Below are 19,962 nucleotides of genomic sequence, written 5' to 3' on the forward strand. Positions count from 1 at the left end.
CTGTGAGATGAATTTAGATTGTTTGAATGATTCATTGCCCAAGTATGGTGTCTTGTGAATGAAGTCCAATGGAATATAGAAATGAGTAAGTTTTACCAATTTCAAATCACTTTTTTAACACAACAAATTCAATCTTTTGATCAATTAATTTTCTGATTAATAAACACAAAGTATTTGTTGTTTATAAGAAACACTTTTGTTTACTTTCAGATTTATTAGTAACGGGACTGGGCCATGCAATTATAAAGGTGATTTTATTTTTCATCTTAAACCTGGATATGTTGGGAGGTAATTAACCATAATTAAACTAGATTTCATCAATTATTTTTCATTTATCACAATGATGTAGGCCTACAGTATTAGTAATATGTATGTGTTCTATCTTCATCAAGTCAAAGTTTTCCAACAAAGATTTGCAGCAAAACTTCATCCATTACTCCCATGGATGAAACATACTCAAAACATTAATTTTTCATCCTTGTGGATTAGCTGAAGACAATTTTGAAGTATGTTCCTTTCTATCCTGAGCATGCAGTGTATTTTCATATTAAATATTTATCTTTTTTCATATTCATTATTTATCTTTTGTTATTTCACCAACACTATTTTTAATAATAATGGTTTAATTTACCTCTGTCAATATGGTCCTTGCGTAGTTTGTCACTACTGCAGTTTCGTGCTCGTGGAGCACATCATCAGGTGAAGGTCACAAAAAGTTAAAACATTTTCCTTACGTGAAGGGCGTCAATTTAACACACCGAAAAAACACATAGTCATGACTTGCCTTCTACCGGCGCCGGACCCCGTGTGTAACGTCTTTAATGTATTGGCCAAGTTCAAATGTTTTTTCGTACCGTTCGTGTGTTATGTGTTTTTTTTGGTGTGTTAAATTGACGACCTTCACGTAAGGAAAATGTTTTAACTTTTTGTGACCTTCACCTGATGATGTGCTCCACGAGCACGAAACTGCAGTAGTGACAAACTACGCAAGGACCATATTGACAGAGGTAAATTAAACAATTATTATTGTTGCTGTATGGTCCAGAGGCTACCCATCATGACTACCTATTTTTAAGAACCTAATTAAACAATCAAATTATAAACTTCTTGTACTTAAACCAAAGGATAGGCCGCACCCTACAATTTTGTAATAGAAGAGAAAATATGTATGTAAATATGCTCAAATGTAACCACTAACCAGATATGAAAAACATCAAAACAGGCTTTAGATTGTACACAGTAGGAGCGAAGACTACTTGTATCCAAAGTCAAACATTACTAATTTGCAACCTAACCTAACCTAATCACCCACACAACAACTGAATCTATCAGTTGTTAGTATTCACTCCAAACAGATCCAATATTTATCCAAATTGAGTTAAAGTTTTGCTGTTTTACAATACTAATTAGATGCAAACCTTCTATAGTCTGTTCACAAAATTTAGGCAGCTTAAGGGGAAGGTTTCCTGGGTTCCCCTATCACTTTTTGTACCCTAATGAATATATCAGCTGTTGTTTTATAGTTAGGGTGAAGTGGAGGGGATGGAATTGCTTCCCCTCAACTGCCTAAATTTTGTGAACAGAGTATAACAAAGAACTACCAACTTTCTTGAGCCATTCCATTAGAAGTGACAACCAGATCACAATTAATTAACGGGGATGCATGATCAATATTTACATATCTTCTTGACAGTCTACAATGATAAATAATTTAAAGGAGATGCAACAGTTGATTAAGAAGTTAATGTTGAGACAGTTGACGAGAATCCTGAACAGCAAAAGTTATTGTTAACAATTTAGATTTAATTTAACAACTTAAGACCTTTCCTTGAGAGAAAAGTTATATGATTTTCATATTACAAAATATTAGCATTACATAAAATATGGGTATACAATACATTTGATTCAGATAAACATATAATTTGCACACTCAATTTATATCTGCTATGATGTCAGAGTTTATGTATTAAACTTGTTATCATTTTTTATTTCACACAAATTACCAAAGATTTTGATTGGTGAACATTGTTCAAAGATTCCAAAGAGATTTCATCGGAGGAGTTTTTTCATGACAACATGTTTCCGTTCTTTGACACGCCAACTACTCAGAAACCATCTTTTGACGAAGCTGTAGAACAGTTTTTCGGGGAGCGAGAAGATGATAAGTTCTTTAAGAAGGAGGAGGACATGTTTGAAATAATGAGAGAAAACGAAGAGTTCTTTTTCAAAGAGAAAAGCAAGCCTGTGATGTTGGCGGTGAATGATTCCGTTACGGTTTCCCAGAGAAGCAAGTTGTGTAACTGTCACGATGTGTACTGCGGATGTTGCTACTCTGTCAAGCTGTTTGGGAGGGAAAAATTTAAAGGTAATGTAGAAAGTGGTAGTATAGTCACTCGATACTTTTAGATCGATAATTATCAATCGTGAAGTTTTGTGTAACAGTTGATGATGATGGGTTTGGTGAAACTTAACAAAAATAAGCATTTCAACCTTTCATGTATGTGATACCTGTGCAATTACAAATGTATCTAATTATAGTTTTATTTTTTAGTTTGAGGCTATATATTTAATAGAAATAAATATGAATAGATTTGGTTACATCTGAATCTAGAAGGATTGGTTTCCTTTCTACATGCCTTTAAAAGAAAAACACCTTGAACATGGGAGGATCCAGCCAGTAGAAAACGAATCCTGCCTGGGAAGATTGGGTAATCTCATCTTGAACATAATAACCGGAAACATACATTTTGTGGCAATCTGGAGGCACAACATAAAATAATTATTCAAACCATACCTACTTTTTAAGTGTAAATTTTTGTACCACACCAAAGGGTGGGGCTGCAGCCCCCATACAGCCTTCCATTGGATCTATCCATGCCTTATTTTGTGTGTTTTTGTGATGTATGTTTTAAGTGCCAATGGCAATTTTTAAACGTCCAAACCCTGGTTTTGTTACCAAATTATACGAAATTTTTGTTATATAGCATCAATAACTCATAGTCCAATGAAATAGTATATGGGTCTGAAAACGATCTCACGTGAAATCAAAACAGCGACCTTCAGATTTGAAGGTAAGCACCTAATCACTCGTCTACCCAGACAATATGCCTTAAACTTAAAACAAAACACAGTGTAACATTTAATTACGATACGGAAAAGACCTTGATCAGTTGATTAAGTGATGAGATTTTAGTTCAAACCCGGTATTACATTTTTCAATCGATGTTAACACTATGTACAGGCTGCATGGAGATGGAGTATGTAAGCAGGGATTTTGCCATCTTCATGACCTTCAGCATCAACGGACACATAATCATCACACGAGTGCTTTCAGGTAAAAAGAGTCATAAATTTAATTGTGAAACTCAAAACTAACCCTACCCATAACTGTACGATACTTGGGGGAGCGAGCAGTTCTAGTGGTTAGAGCGCAAAATTTATGGTCCCTGAGGTGGGTCCAAATCACCGATGGATTTGATCTAAACCATATTGCCGCAACCCCCGGGTCTAGCCTGAAGTAATGTAAAAAACAATCTATCTAGGACAAAAACCCCTAACTGTAGGTGAGACAGTAAACAATGTATGATGTATATGTTGATATTGATGAAGGCAAAGCCTATTTTTTCAGGTCAGGGGCTAAAGCATGGATTTAAATAGCAAATCTTTTCTTGAAACAAACAACATTGTTAAAACAAACTTTTTATCACTATTTGATTCCGATATTTTCCTTATTATTTTATTCTCATTATCTTTAAATATGCCCATTAGATAAAGTATCAAATCAAAACCAAACTAAATTTGTCGTGTCAATAGCGCAATTGATTCATCTGACAAAGAACAAAGCACAATGAATGTAAACAAAATTTTACTTTTTTGATTCTTCTAGGCCGTAACCCGCTGCCATTCTGCAGCTCGACGCCGTACATTCCCCTCGTCAGTTTCTGCATCCGACTTTACGACATTCACCACAACCCTAACGGACTCAGTCTCTGCATGAGACTCGAGGCCACATCCATGCGGCGGATACTCTTCTCTATCAGGTGAGACATTTCAATATCAACCAATCAACCGAGTTGAAATTTGACAGACCATCTAATAAAATAGTTGACGTGTTACCAAACTCAATTTTAGATTGTAATGTATTGTTTGTGCTGGACACTTGATTCCTAACCGCACCGATTCCTTAAGATTATTCACTATGTTTTAATGTAACGACTTATCAGTGTCCTGACTATGGCTTTATCAATCCAATAAAAATGTGACTCTTAATCAAGAAGTTGATTCTTCTTAAGAGATCTTTCTTCATTGAAATTCATTCAAACATGGCTCAATGTCCACAGTCTATGCAATTGAAAGGTGATTATCGATGAACGAATAATATTAATTAGGCTACTAATTTTTTTTATTGTACTGTACATATTATTACTACTAAATGGTTAGTAGTTTGTTTGGTTAACTTCCCAAAATCCCAACTTCATAGCTTCCAATACTCAAAAATCCCCAACTTTTACACTTTCCACCGAAGATTGGGGGGATGGCTCCTCCTTACTCCCCCTTGACCGACACCCCTGGATCCAACACATCACTACTTACAGCTTACACCAATTTCATAAATATCTACAGTCTGTTCAGAAAATTTAGGCGGTTTGAGGGGAAGTTCCCCATTACTTTTTTTGCTTAATGTATATTTTGCAGTTGATTGACATTTTGACAATCCTCAGCTGTTGCGCTTTTGTTTTAAAGGTAGGATGAAGGCAAGGGGATAGGTTTCTTCCCCTAAAACCGTACAAATTCGGCAAACAGAGGATAAGTTATCAGATTTATAATCTTACTAATATTATAAATGTGAAAGTTTGTGTGTTTGTTTGTTTGTTTGTTTGAAGTTCAATCACGCATAAACCACTGGACGGATTGGGTTGAAATTTGGCATGATGATAGCTTACATTCCCGATTAACATATAGGCATATTCTTATCTCAAAAATCCTTTCGGGCTCCGCCCCAGTGGCTCTGTAATTCCCCATGTTAACCTTATGAGTATTCATATTTAAAGGGGATTAAAGAATTTAGTCAGCTGTTTCAACTAAAAATGTTGGTTCTATGATATGGAAAAGCATTAAAAAGTTATAAGATTGACCAACAGGGTGCAGCACTATATTTTTTTGCATTTATGAAAACAGCTAATAAGCAGCAACAAAAAACTGTAATTCGCAATGAGATCTGTCAAAGTAGGATTGTTTACAGTTATATTTATGTTTTTCATTTCATGAATAATTTGTGATATTTTGTGAATTGTGGATAGTTTACTTTTCTCTGTTGTTTAGGTGAAGTGGTAGAGCATTATGGCTATGGTAGATGTGTAATACTATAGAATACTGTAAAATTAAAAAAAAAACAAATCTTATCAAACTGTGTCCTCCCTTATTGCAAACGCAAAGCTTGAGTATAACTGCAATAAGCATTTTATACTTAAATTCCAACCCCGTACGAAGGACGGGTACTCTGCTAGTAATTAAATAATCCTATAAAAAATTCAAGGAATTGAGAGTCAACCCTCTGTTTCAGTTTTGACTGTATCAAGATAGACAACCATAGAATTTCCTTCTACATGCCGCCCAACGCTACCACCTTTGGTGTGGTGGGCTTTCATCTCGGAGACACAGACCCTTATATTTCGTATCAAGACTGGACAAAGCTACACATCCCTTTGCCAGAGATCACCCCGGCACCACCCCCACCAAAACCTACGTATAAACATCATCTACTCTGGCTACATTGGTGAATCAAATCAAAATTGTGACGTTATTGGTGATGGCTTTAGGTTTTTAAGGTGTTCTTTGACGCATTTAATTATTTCTTCCACATACAAGCCATTAAGTGTGAGAATCCAAAAATCTTAAACAAGTTTTATAGTTTAATTAACTAGTTTAACTATAGTCTATAGTTTACAGCCCAAAAGAATGTTTCAGGGGGATCTGCTTTGCTCAGCAATTTAGCTCTCATAATCAGAATCATTAACGAATGTATCTATCATTAAAATACTCAACTCCTAAAAAACCGGCCCTTAGAGGTATGTTTTTAACCTTTGAATAATAGGTTTTGATCAACAACTAAGGTTAATAATAATAGACTGTTTATAGAAGTAGGAAATATTATTTTAGTACAGTTAAAAGTTCTGTTTCACCAATTCAAGATAAAGTTAAAACATATAAGTATTACAAGAAATGCTGTGGACTTGCATTTTTTAGGCTTATGCAGCTAAGTGTTGGAAATAGATTTTAATATCCTACACAAAGTTAATAAATAAATAATAAAATATTTTTGTTTAGAAAAGTTTATAATAAACATAATTGAGCTTTTACCAGACTTTTATTACCCATTTATGGTAGAGAAAAAAATTCTAACTTAACGACCAATTCAGGATTAAATCAACACGTTCCTGCTTCTATGTTTTAGAAACTATCTACTCCTAAGTAAAACTATAAAAACTGAGGCCCTAACTTTGCCTGTTGAAAACAATAATATTTCATCTAATTTCAAAACTACTTTTTGATAGTTCATGATTACACCAAGCTGTCCTTGATCAATAGACTTTTAATAAATGACCGTGGCCTATGAAAAAGCTGGTCATAGTTAGTAACAAAGCTACAAAAAGCATCACTCCATTCTACACTCTTATTTGGGCTGAAATTGAAATACGCATCTAGGTGGCGTTCCCATCTTTAATAATAATAATAAAGTTATCTAAAATGTTTATAGCGTTTATGCAATTTGTTTTTAAGTATGAATCAAATATAAAGAAATATTGTTAATATTTAAAGGGTTAGATTGGATTCCTCTTAGTAAAACAACCCTAAAATGGATCCTACAGTTAATTCTTTCATTGAACACTAAATTTTAAACTAAAAACTACAAAAAATCATTTCAGTTTCTGTATTAGGTTTGCAGGCCTAAACAACCAGTAATTGAAAATGTTCAATTATAGTCTAATAACTGGAACGGATGTAATTAAGTAGTGCATTGGGCCGGAAGAACAATGTCACCTTGGTTTGGATGGTTGCAAAACAGTAAAGAAGCTCCATTCAACTGTGACAAAGTGACAAATAATAGTGACAGTGATGTAACAGTGACAACTGTAGAGCAGTAGTTAGGTGCAAAGGTAGTGAGACTCAAAGATTGTGACATGGAATGTAAGACAAGGTACTATTTTGTAAACTATTTTGTATTTTTAGACAACTTATATTTTATTTTTTACATTTCATACCAGAACAAGTATATCTATTACCTGATAATTTACCTTACCGATGTGTGGGTGGATAAATAATACATGAATTTTGTCTCACCTTTTGATCAGGTATAAATTCTATTTAAAATAGTTCAAGAACCGAGTCAGTGGATTTCTGAATTTGAAAACAAATATAGAGGCTTGATTCAGTGTTTGTTTCAAGCAATACAAAGACCCTGCTCTATTAAACATATAAAAAATTGTGTAGTTATGACTTACATTGAAACCCCCAAGTCTAGCCTTAAAAATGTTAAGCCAGCTGTTTTGAAATACAAATTCATTTGTTTGATGTAAGTTATAAAATACTGTTTTTGTTTACTGTTTATACAAATAGATTTCAAATTTCATTTTTAACTTGCCTTAAAGTTAACTATTCTTTACGTAATCATTTCCTAACAGAAATATACAAATTGACTTCAAATAACACTTAAGTTTAAATATTTAATGCTAGAAAGTTAAAAATTTAACTTCAGCTAACAAAAGATGGGTCAAGAAACAATAATTGATAATTCAAAGAATGATGGACCAAAAGATTACCAATCCTCCATCAAAAACCATCCAATGTTCAAACGTGAGTATGTGCGAGATAAAATGGAAGCGATGCAGAAAAGAATCGACGAACTGAAAGAAAAAGTAAAAACCGAGGGTGAACAACTACATAAAGAAAGTGTACTTGAAACTGAAATTTTAGTTCAGAAACTCGCAGATTCTTCAAACAGTTTCCAATACAACTCTGATGAGAGCGAAAGTGAGAGATCGTTGTATTTCTCTGCATCAACAGACTCAACTTGCAGTTTAAATACATCTTCCAATTCTACGTTTAACAATTTTACTAAATTCGTAAACAATCTCGTGAAAACACAGAACCCCAAGGAGAGATTGAGTCTTTTACAACTCCACTCGAAAAAACAAATTGCGCTGAACATGATGCGACACTCTTTGACACAGCTCGACTCAATGTGTTCGGAAGAGTTGGAACTGATTAAACGAAATTTGCAACATTTGAAAAAACTGGCTGAAGAATTCGACGTCAATGTCGGTAACGGGGATGAAAGTAGGGAAACAAAGGCATTGGAGTTTCACTATGGACAAAGTGAAAAAGTAATGGATAGAAATTGGCATTGTGTAGAAAAGTATGTTAGAGTTAGCAATGTGGTGTCGGTTGATATAAATGAATGATTATTTTAACTGTAATTCAAAATTCAAAGTTTTAAATTTTCTGGGTTTTTTATTTTGAGTACCGTACTCTACCTAATAGACATTTGAATTCGCATACTTAGCATTCAGGTAAACTACTGAAATACTCACTATATCATTGTAGATTTTATTCAAAATTTATATTTAATATTTACTTGATGATGTACATTACAAAAATAAACTTATTGGTTATTGTACTTGTCTGATTTTATATACCTACGTACATTTATTCAAGTATAAGTCTTCAACTAGTGTAGTCTAAGACATGGCCCCCACATTTAATTGTGGGCCCTGTTACCAGGATCTGGCTCGGGCCCCCCTACCAACCGGGGGGTCGGGGGGGTATGGAATACCCCCCAGCCTAGACGGGGGGTCCGGGGGTTCTCCCCCGGGAAAATGTTGAAAATGTCATGTATTTTAGTGAGTTTTTAAGGCAATCTAGGTACCTATTAAATTTGTGAGTGGTAAATGGCACTTTTGCAGCCTTTTTTAAGGAAGAAAAGAGTTCTTCAATGAGTTTTATAAGACTTAAAATTACAGGAATTCAGCAATTAAAACTATTATATCAATACACAAAAGCTCCATGCCTATTAATATTTTGTCTTTTTTATTTCCCTGTAAAAGGGTTTGGCTATCTTAACTGCTATAATTGTACTTTGTAATATGGAGTAGGAAAAAACTTACCTAAATCGAGTTTAACAGCTTACACCAATGAAATCATATTTTATTCAGTGACAATTTTCATCAAGAATTTTAACAATACTACATTTTTTTGGAAGTGGATGCCTGAGCTGCCGAACTTGTGCGAGTAGTCACGGAGAAAAACGAATGTGCACGAGTAACGCCGAGAATGACCGATGCTGTCGATGCCGATGCTATCCAATCCATGCTTTAGTACAGTATTATACCGAGCGAATTAGTAAGAAAACTTAGGTAAAAATTATTACAATCTTTCATATTTTTAAAACTCCAAAAGTAAAGAATTTTTAAGTTTGTGTCAAATAACCTAGATTGCAATCATTAATTGAAAAATGGAAAATGGAATACCATACATAAAAGTGCAACCGGGACCAAATGTTGATAAAACGGGACAAATACGCGTCCCGAGAGGATTTGTCGGGACGGACCAGTCCCCCTAAAACGGGACGTCTGGTCACCTTAGCTATGGTACATAGTACATGTCAATTTTTCAATGCTTTACAAATTTTATTTTAACTTATAACTATAAGGATTCATTCTTGAAACTATCAGTTCAATTATAAAACCAAACTTTGTTTATCACGGGGAGAGTGAGGTAGGAGGGGCTAGGCGCCTGGCGGGAGGAAAGGGTAGAGGGAGTTTGTGGAGCCGGCCACTGGGGCCCGAGCTGGCTGTTCTGCTGTTGTATAGAACATACGCTCCTACGCAGCTATAGTATTTAAATATAAACTACCTTAGAATCTAGAATTAATGCATTTTAAATTATTAAACTTTGTTTTTTGTAAAATATATATATTATTTTTTATCTTCAATTTATGATCTGCTGTAAAGTGATCTTCAATGGGGAAAAAAATAAAAAAATATGGGTAGGCCCGGGCCCCCTGAGGCCCCGGGCCCTGTGACCAGAGTTGCACCAGCCCCACCCTTGTGGGGGCCATGGTCTAAGATAATCATAGCTACACTCTTAACGATCAAATTAACTGCCATATTTTAACCAGAATATCCTTATAGTGCTAATGAGTCACGCTAATATTCCAAATTAATTATTTAACTGTCATTTATAATTTTAAAGGTTCACGTAAATGAACCTCACATAATATTTAGTACAATCTAAATATTAAAATAATTTAATCCTCTTAAGTATTCTCACAACTAATGTATAATGCAGTAGCCTAAATTAATTCTATAAATTTACTTGTCGCAGGGTAAACTTATGAATTTCAGAAAAAAGGTAATAACTAAAAGAGAGTTATTTTGCCAAACCTAAAAAAAAATTTTACCGAATTGTGTTTTGCTTCATTTACTAATGTAGTTTTAATGTTGGTGAAAGTTAGCATGCGAATTAAGTCTGAAGGAGGACTGCAGTGACATTGGTGACCATGACACTATGGGTGATTGGTTACTGACAGTCAGAGAGAGAGAGAGAGAGATGTGTGTGTGTGTGTGTAGGCTTCATAGGCAAGGGAGAGAGAGATTATATTCATTGACCTCTTTACACCAATCTCAATATGCCCAGCACCTGGACCCCATCTCAGTGAGTTACTACTTTATTTGTTTGTTACTGAAACTAATTATTGAAATATTAAAAAAATATTTCTTATGTTTTTCAATGAAAAAGTTATTTTACTGTAACCGTACAGGTTTTATTTATTGTATAATTTTACATTTGTTTAAATTTGGTTAAAAAATTATGGTGAATCAAAAAGAATAATTTAAAGATTCTGTTAGATTGAGATACTAAAAAAGTATCTATACTTATTTAATACGCAAGCATGTTTTTTGTGACAATTACTCCTCCGAAACTACTGAACCGATTGACATGTTTTCGGTGTCATTGGAAAGAACGTAACGTGAAGTTGTGCAGGAAACTTTCTTTTTAGGGAAATAATTAGAGAGTGAGGCCCTGGGGCCCTTTAAAGTTTTGTATTTCTCCATAACATTAACATGGGAAACAAAAATTGTTATGAAACTCCAGCTGTTGTCAGAAATTAAAAGTGAGAAGAAGAACATATGTTAATTCTAAACATTCAATAAGTTTGCTAATACAGTTTGCTACAAACATTTACTGACTTGGTTAAAATGGAATATTTACTATTTGAATTTGGGTTAGTGTAAATATTACAATGGAAAAAAGCGATAGAGCCTGGATAAATTGATATAATACTGTTATGTACATCTTGAGTATTTCCATAATCTTTTGGTCGAATCTTTTAAAGTCATTAGAAATTATGACCGTTAATCCTTTTAAAATAACGCCTCTAATACTTAGCAATTGCTCGAATTCGAGCAACAGGGACACTAGTTTAAACTAAATAAATAATTGTTGTGCAAAATATTGATATTTTGCTGAATCCTAAAGTAAATGATACGAAACACAACAATAATAAATAATTCTCAAATGAATTTTTTTGTAGTTGTATTTTATTTTACAATCTTGATCACTGTAGAATTTACTGTTTGCCAAAATTGTACATAGACACTATGTTTTTTAAATTTATGTTTTAATTTTAGTTCCCATTAAATAATTTAGACTCTGTAAAGAGGATAAGTATTGTGTTATACTTTTAAAATTCAAAGCAGGCAATCATACCATACTGATTTAAGATTGCATGTTGAATACAGGAAGTAGTGTAGCTTGCATACATAGTTTGATTGAAACATTAACTGCGCCAATTGATTGAGCTATTAATTCCTTAAATATTAAGGATGCTATTGAGAATGTTCAGAATAAGTTGTTGAGTTATTGAGACGGGAAACTCATATTCTATGTTGCTTTTGCTACAGAATGAGATTACAATTGTGACTTCAAATATTCGTGTGAATTTTCCATTATAATCCCTTAGAAAACACAAAATTATCATTTTATCTGATGGTTTTTGGAAGAGAAACATTAAGGATGAAACTCTATTTGGTTAATTTTTTAATGTAATTGTATCCATCTATTCTGTTAATGATTGTTAGTCTAATTGTTTCATGCGTACGTCGGTGTAAAACTCTGAAGTGTGTAATGAAAGAGTACTTGCTTTGTAGACTCTGCAGCCGGAAATTTCCACAATGTAAAAAAATACCTAATGAAGTGGTATGTTAAGTGTTTTTATAGTCAAGAATATACTGTACTATTAATATTCTGATTGAAATCTAAAATATTAATTTAATTCTCAGACAGGGTGAGTTTCCCCACACCATCCAGCCTGTGTCACCCGAGCTGAATGACCAGCTAAAGGGTGACTTCTCGGGTGAGCGCTCTGGGTTTGTCCGGGTTGGCCGAGACGGGTGGCTGCTTCCTGAGAGGTATGAGCAACAGGCTCTAGGCTACTACACTCTGCCTCTACGACCCGACGATGTGTGGATACAGACCTTCCCTCGGTCAGGTAAGACACTTCAAGCTATAGTGGAATCTGCCTCAGTGTGAGGCAGCTTCACAAGCTATAGTGAAATTCACCTTAGAGTGAGGCAGAACCAGTTAACCAGACTAATAGCATCCCCTCTCGCATTTATTATGTGTGCTAGATGTTGCACAAGTCAGTAAGACGTACTTCCAGTTCTGTCTCTGTACAAAACCTCTAATCAAAGAATAAGTATGAATCTGATGGTATGGTTGAATTTATTTTTATGCTCTGTTAATTTTGATGGATAAAGATACTGTAGTGTAAATTAATTGTGATGACCGGTGAGTGGGATGAGGGAAAAGCTCCAATAACACTGAAAGTCACATTAGACGGTAGTGGTATTAAGCCAACGGCAACTAATTGTAGTGATTTTACAGAAAAAAAAAACACCGGTGGTATGGGGGTGGGTTTAAAGGGTTTTTGTGTGCATGCAAATCCCGCTCATTGCTCTAACCTACATAATCTATGTGAAATTTAAAGTAAAGCGGTGAATTTTCAGACATTTTGAATCAGATTTCCATAATTATTCCTCAAATAACATGAACATTAACGGGTTTAATTTACCTCTTTATGTAATTTGTACATTTTTGTCAATTCAGGGACCACTTGGTGCCAGGAGATGGTGTGGCTGATCAACAATGACTATGATTACCAAACTGCCAAATCAATACCACTGGACACCAGGTTTCCGTTTTTAGAGTAAGTCACATTTAATAAATTACATTTCAGAGTTAAGGTGGAATATATACCCTAAGTTTTTTTATAGAGTACAACATAGATTAACTGCATTTTTAAAGAAAAAAAGTATATTTGATTATTAAGAAAAATATGGTTGAGTAAAACACATTTAAAACATTTTCAAATCCAAACTTGTTTTTCGTTACGAAGAGAAGAACAAAGGATAACCTAATTGTTTTAAGATTATAATCAGACTGCATGGCCATAAAGGATGTTGTATCCGAGCCTACTTATAAATATGAGAAAAATTGTATCCTTCTAAAATTTTTCAACTGAGTTCTGCTTAGAAATAAGTTCTAAGCGTGTGTTATGAAAAAAAGATACTTTTTAGCTTTAACATGAATTAAAAAATAATTAAAAGTATTTAATGCACAAAAAGGCAAACACACAAATTGTGTAAAGGGCCACATTTTCAATGGAGGGGGAGGGGGTGTAGGGAAGCCTGTAGTATTCCACTCTACCGCCAGGGGCCATACTAGAGTGCTGCTGGTGATTATTATCAATAATTATTTAAAAAAATTTACAAACTTGTTCAAGAACCCTGGGCTATCTTGTTGTAAGCTAGGTTATCGATAAACTCAAGTGTAAGTAATTTTTGTGTGAAAAAACTTATACGTAAATAAAAAAACGTTGTTGTGTTTTATTTTGTCCCCTCACTTAAACTTGTGTCACAATATTGACTTGATAGCTTTAGCTTATTACTTGCCTTCTATAATCCCAAGATTGCTAGTTCGATCCCAAACAAGAGTTTTTCTAGACCCAGTTGCCGTGTCACTGGGCTATAAATTAATGATGCTATCCAATAAAATGTCAACATTATATAGTAGAGCATAGTTTGGACAGTTACAAAAAGCGTTAAAAAATTCCAATGGATAGAAACACAAAAAACACTACACTATAAACTATAGTAAATAAACAAAGAACATAAAGAGTGATTTAAGAAGAAAATTAACTAGTCCAAGCGTAGGAAAAAGTACTGAGAGAACAGAAAACAGACAACAAAATAATATTACTCTTCCCATTAGATGTCTTAAGTGGTCCAATGATGACTGTTAAATAAAAATAAACTAACACTTCTGAACTTTAAAAAAACTTAAGAGCAATCCAACAATCAATTGTTTGCAGGTTTGGTATGCTCCACCATCCACAACTCCACGAGGAAGTGTTGGCTCAAAACAACTTTCGCACCGAGGTCGCTGAGGTGTTGAAACGATGGAGGACTCCGGGAGCTGAGCTGGCCGAACCTCTCCCCTCCCCTCGCCACTTCAAGACACATCTACCCCTCCCCCTGCTGCCTCCCTCGCTACTGGACACGTGCAAAGTCATCTACGTCGCTCGCAACCCTCTAGACGTCGCTGTGTCATACTTCCATCACAACAGGTAGCCTACAGTGGATCCTCGATAACAGGTCACCCTTAATAAAATGTGCAGTTCTCAAGTACCTTTGACTTTGTGTTACCCCTAACCACATGTTATTGTGAACCTCTAAGAAATCTACCTTGATTATGAGTCTTATTTGATAATCCCCATAAGACTTGTTATCGAGGTTGTACTATGTGCTAAGACCTTACTGAATTAGGGACTGCATTTTCTAAAACTGTTTTACCAACTTTGTATGCTGGGAGAGTTCGCTTCTAACGCAGGCCAGAGATAAGTATGACCCAATAACACGATTGGGGGGGGGAGCTGGTCTAGTGATAGAACGATTGCCTTCTGTCCATTAAGTCCTGGGTTCAAAACCTGCCTATCACCCATACATTTTATCTATGAGATAATACCGCTTACTCTCTAGCCTAGCCTGAAGGAATGTTTAAAACGGTTTTAACTAGAGCCTAGCGTCCTAAAATGTAAAAGGTGGGACATAAGAAATAGGAAAAAAAATACTAAGGGGACCATAAGGGTGTAAGATTAACAACACTTAATTAACTTATGACGAGCATACCCACTGTATAATCCTATTTCAAGCAAAAAAGTGCAACGGACAAAACGATCAGAGAGACCAAAAGGCAAAATTTGTCTCATAACCACAAGCTATATCAAGTATTAGACAAACAAAAATACCTGAGTTTTATTAATTTCAATGGTAGATACATGTGAATATGAGTGCACAAGCAAGTATAGCCTTGATGATTGTTATAGATATCTTGCCGTCCATGGCTACAATGGAGATTTCGAAAAATATTGGCGCTACTTCCAGATTGACTTGTGTAAGTATAAAAAAATTGTTTTACCTTGTCTAATATAGTTTTGAGGAAATGTTTGGTTCCATGATAAATGACTTAAGTCCAGATCAATTTGCTTAAGTTTATGCAACAAGAATAAATACATTTGAAACATTGTTACAATTTAAATTAATCTTTGTAGAGCAGGCTATTTAATTCATATTGTTCTATGTAAACAACATATTATATATTTTTACTATTTCAGTGGTATACTCTCCTTACTGGGAACATGTTAAGCAGGCTTGGGCCGTAAGGAAGCATCCTAACTTCCTTTTCCTGTTTTATGAAGACCTTCTCAAGGTATGCACCTATAAATACCTACTTTGTATGGTCGTTATTTAATAAGAAAGTATTAAAGTATATTTTCAAAGTACAGTAGACTCCCTCTTATCCGGACACCTTTTAACCGGACATCGGTTTAACCGGACTACACTCAGCGGAAATGACCTCTCTTTAACCGGACAATTTTTATCAGCACATTGGTTTAACCGGACTAGATCGGCAGGAAGTGGGTGGTACTGAAACGACGGTTCTCGTGGGAAAGATCACCAGAGGGGCCAGTGGTCACGTGTCTAAATACAATGTGTAATAACAATCTTATGTAATGATCATTATTGGCTTATACAGTATGCATCTAAATGGTCCGTTTTAACGAGTTTTTGAGGACGTCGGTTAACCGGAAAAAACCGTTAACCGGACTGGCCTCGGTCCTGAGGAGTCCGGATAAGAGGGAGTCTACTGTAAGCCGAAATTGATTAATAATCTAGAAGAAATTCAAGTTATAACTAAAAAACACCATAAAAATTTATGTTAGTACAGAGAACATCACGATCACTACATAACTATGTTTATAGCAATCAGAAAACAATAAATGGATGATTAAATAAATATGTAATCGTAAATATTTAGAAGATAACTGAAACAGACCAAAAGCCTGTTTAAAAATCCTACTCATTAAAGTGTTTTACAATGCTTACAGATCAAAATTTACAATATTTTATTTTTTACACAAATGGCTAGTTGTTAGGAAAATGTACAAGAATTTTACAAAATCGATAAGTGTGGATTAAGTAGTAACTGAGATAATCAAGAGCAGTAGTCGTAAATATTTATTGTGGCACCATTATTGACCATTGTGTCAGTAATTATTATACAAACTGCTCATTCTTGCTTTTTACGTATTCATTTTCTTTCTTGATCTCTTATTAAACTGGCTTAAATGAATTACCATGTACAATAGCCACAATATTTCAACTGGTATCATTAGGCTGTAGTATACATTTGTCTTGGACTTTCTTGGAGTGTTAAGTTAGGTTACGTTAATTTCTTCTTATTATACTTAGGTTAATCACAATTTGGTTGCTTGACCTAGACGTTTTGCTGATTTTGTGTGGTATTGTTTAGATATTACCAAGTTCAAGGTTCATATCGTAAAATTGGATTTCTATTTATATTTATAAAAATTTAAATAATCGTGGTTGTTTTTGTCCGTGAGGAGTTTTAAATTAAACTGTTGGTGGTGATTTCCAACTATCTTTCTTTAATTTTGTGTATAAGCATTGTCTCTTCTTGCAGGCTAGGCATTATCTAATAATCTTCACTCGTTCATTTATTGCTTTATTACTTGATGTGTTTCATATGCTGGATCGTAACCTACAAAGACAAGAGAAAAATTAGAAAATCATGTTAAAAATTTTGATTACGGTATTTTTATACTAATTACTAATACATGTATTTCTTAGAACTTACCAAAAAACATTCGCATCATCAGTGACTTCCTTGGCAAAACAGTGAACGAAGAACAACTGTCCAAGTTGACGAATCATCTGCAGATCGACAACTTCCGTAACAATGTCCCGCTGTATCCGGATGTAGAGATTACGGGACTGACTCGAGAAGAGGAACAGGGATTTATCAGGAAAGGTAAAAAATGTCACAACCTGATGTATGCGACTGACTACAATAAATCAAACATATTTAGAAGTAGAGATTTTGGGCCTTTGAAATCTGTTGTATTTTGTAAGACATTTTGCTGTTGGTATTAAATTAAATTTATGCCGCTGTACACAAAAAGCAGCTGGTTTCTGTTCTTTTTGTAGACACAATAGGAGTTGTTTACAAAAAGGCTCATTAAAATCGGCAGTCTGTGTTACAAAACAAACTATTAAACAAAGCTGCAAACATTGACGAGAATTCACAGGGCACTTTCACGATAAATACTGGAAAGGTTAAAAACACTATTACATTATCTTAACACCCCCACCTCAGCAAACCTGCAGACTAAGCAAATTTACATTTGCCTGATTTGTTTTTCAATTAAATCTATTTCAATAACATTAGGTTTAACAATTGCCTAGGTTTGCTGCTACAGGGAGGGTAATAAAGTGTGTTAGTGAAACATTAATAGCTTAATATGAAAGAAATAGACTTGGTCCATGTTTGTCAAAACAAAATCTTCTATATATATAAAAGGCAAAGCCCTCACTGACTGACTCACTCATCACTAATTCTCCCACTTCCCACTTACCTAGGAGGCTGATATTTGGTACACTGATTCTTTAGGCATTAAATAGGAAAACTAAGTGGGTTTTATTCTGATCGGACTCTCGGGCTCCACCCCAGTGGCTCTGGAGTTTCCCATGTTAACCTAATGAGTACTCATATTTAAATGAAATTAATGAATCATAACAGCTGTTTCAATTAAACAAGTTGGTTCTGTTCTATGATGTTCAATAGCATTAAAGTTACAAGGATTACCAACAGAGTGCAGCACTATTATTTTTTTTTAATATTTGACAACAGCTAATTTGAAACCAAAAGGTGAGTGAGCGTAGCGAACGAACTTCAACCCGGAGGCGAGGTAGCGTAGCGAACGAGCTAATCTGAAGGCAAGTGAGCGCAGCGAACGAGCTCCAACCGTAAAGGTGAGTGAGCGTAGCGAACGAACTTCAACCAGGACGTGTGAGCGCAGCGAACGAGCTCCAACCTAAAGGTGAGTGAGCGTAGCGAACGAACTTCAACCAGGACGTGATTGAGCCATGCGAACGAGCTCACATATGACGTTAAACGGGGCAAAGCCCGCGGGTACAGCTAGTATATACATAAACAAGCAAACTACAACAGATTACTTATTCCCCATAAGAAAAATATGGGAATTTTAAATTTAGTTTTTTGGAATTTTCCCTGCAATCATTAAGTGCATAATAACGCTTCAATATACTAAATTATTTGTTTTTTAAGCTCTTCAAAATGGTATATACAGAAATTGGGAAATTTTATTTTTTGATGGTGAAAAACAAGAAAAACCTATTTTTACTCCATAAATCCCCATGGTCTGATCATGCTCGTTCGCAAACTAGTCCGAATAGGCCTAAACATAGGTTTACACGATTGTACCAAATTTCATCAGAATCGGATAAGTTTTGCTCAAGTTATCGTGCTAACGGACACATATATATATGAATTTGAACGGATGGTGTTTTTGGCCTCTGAGGACATCAAAACGAAAAAGTAAATCGTTCCCGGGTCCAGGTCTTACCATGAGTACTACGGTAATAGCTTATTTCCTATATGGGTAATTCGCTAAAAACACCTCTGAAACTGATGTGGATAAAAAAGTTTATGAATTCAAGCTAATTTCTTATGAAATATAACGGAAATAACTTTTTATGAAACAAATACCGACTGTGATTATTTTCGTTCCAGGCAAACTGAAGGGGAACAAAGAATTCACAGAAGAGTTGGAGGCAGAGGCTAACAAATGGATGAAAGAAAACCTCGCCGGGACTGACCTTCGGTTCCCTACTAAATGACGAGAAATATAATGTAAAATTATATTATTTATTGCTGTTTGTGGGAAAAAAAACTTTTATATCATACTCATTCATACAAATTTGAAAAACCAAAAATAATTGATCTGTATATAAATTTTTAGTTTAAAAATAACCTGTCTTTAATATATCCAGAGTATGTACAGAAGATACACAGAAATTCATTTTGTTACTAATAAATTATTAATATATAACTTGAAAACTACTTTACACTTCATTTCCTGTGTGTTTTTAAACCAGTTATTTTGTATTATAGAGTTATTGAAATAAAAAATAATTAATAAGTAAATATGAAAAGCAAAATACAAACAAAACAAACTTCCCTGGATATATAATATTTTTTGTGAATATTGTCTTAAGTTAAAATTTATCATGTTTAGGAGCTTAACTCTGAAATGTACGATAAGATAAAGTGTAAATAATTTTAAAATTTCCTGTTTAGAAACTTGATTAAGCATTTGTATGGAAAATACAGAAATTTAAAATATTGAAAAATGTAGAGAGAATTTTCAAAAAATTAATTAAATACATCAATTGAATCAAATAAAATTTCTTTAGTTTGCAGGTTAGCTGGCAAAGGAATTATTTTCAGAATCAGATTGTG

At 34.3% G+C, this 19,962-nt stretch overlaps 2 protein-coding genes and 1 long non-coding RNA gene across 4 annotated transcripts; all 3 read left to right on the plus strand.

The window, feature by feature from the left end:
- The first annotated feature begins 6 nt into the window (after nt 1–6).
- Nucleotides 7–2,147, plus strand: LOC128992108 (uncharacterized). Its single transcript, XR_008490692.1, has 3 exons — nt 7–85; nt 211–288; nt 2,036–2,147. It is a non-coding gene; the product is annotated as an uncharacterized LOC128992108 (long non-coding RNA).
- Nucleotides 2,148–2,199: 52 nt separating this feature from the next.
- On the plus strand, nt 2,200–6,064 carry LOC129003352 (uncharacterized). The gene is made up of 4 exons (XM_054431647.1): nt 2,200–2,365; nt 3,242–3,334; nt 3,887–4,040; nt 5,564–6,064. The coding sequence occupies exons 1-4, from the start codon at nt 2,200–2,202 to the stop codon at nt 5,778–5,780; spliced, it is 630 nt and encodes a 209-aa protein (XP_054287622.1). The 3' UTR covers nt 5,781–6,064.
- A 1,043-nt stretch (nt 6,065–7,107) lies between these two features.
- Nucleotides 7,108–19,536, plus strand: LOC128983351 (sulfotransferase 1B1-like). Of its 2 annotated transcripts, none has more exons than XM_054402609.1 (8): nt 7,108–7,198; nt 12,342–12,550; nt 13,168–13,267; nt 14,432–14,686; nt 15,446–15,513; nt 15,734–15,828; nt 17,271–17,451; nt 19,234–19,536. In XM_054402609.1, the coding sequence occupies exons 1-8, from the start codon at nt 7,182–7,184 to the stop codon at nt 19,338–19,340; spliced, it is 1,032 nt and encodes a 343-aa protein (XP_054258584.1). In that variant the 5' UTR covers nt 7,108–7,181; the 3' UTR covers nt 19,341–19,536. The 2 variants fall into 2 exon arrangements, with proteins under 2 accessions (XP_054258584.1, XP_054258583.1); XM_054402608.1 differs by lacking the exon at nt 7,108–7,198 and adding an exon at nt 10,623–10,713.
- The last annotated feature ends 426 nt before the right edge of the window (nt 19,537–19,962 follow it).

This window comes from Macrosteles quadrilineatus, unplaced genomic scaffold, assembly GCF_028750875.1.
Source record: "Macrosteles quadrilineatus isolate MER2022 unplaced genomic scaffold, UCM_ALF_1.0 Scaffold_1__1_contigs__length_201487025, whole genome shotgun sequence".
Classification (NCBI taxonomy): domain Eukaryota; kingdom Metazoa; phylum Arthropoda; class Insecta; order Hemiptera; family Cicadellidae; genus Macrosteles; species Macrosteles quadrilineatus.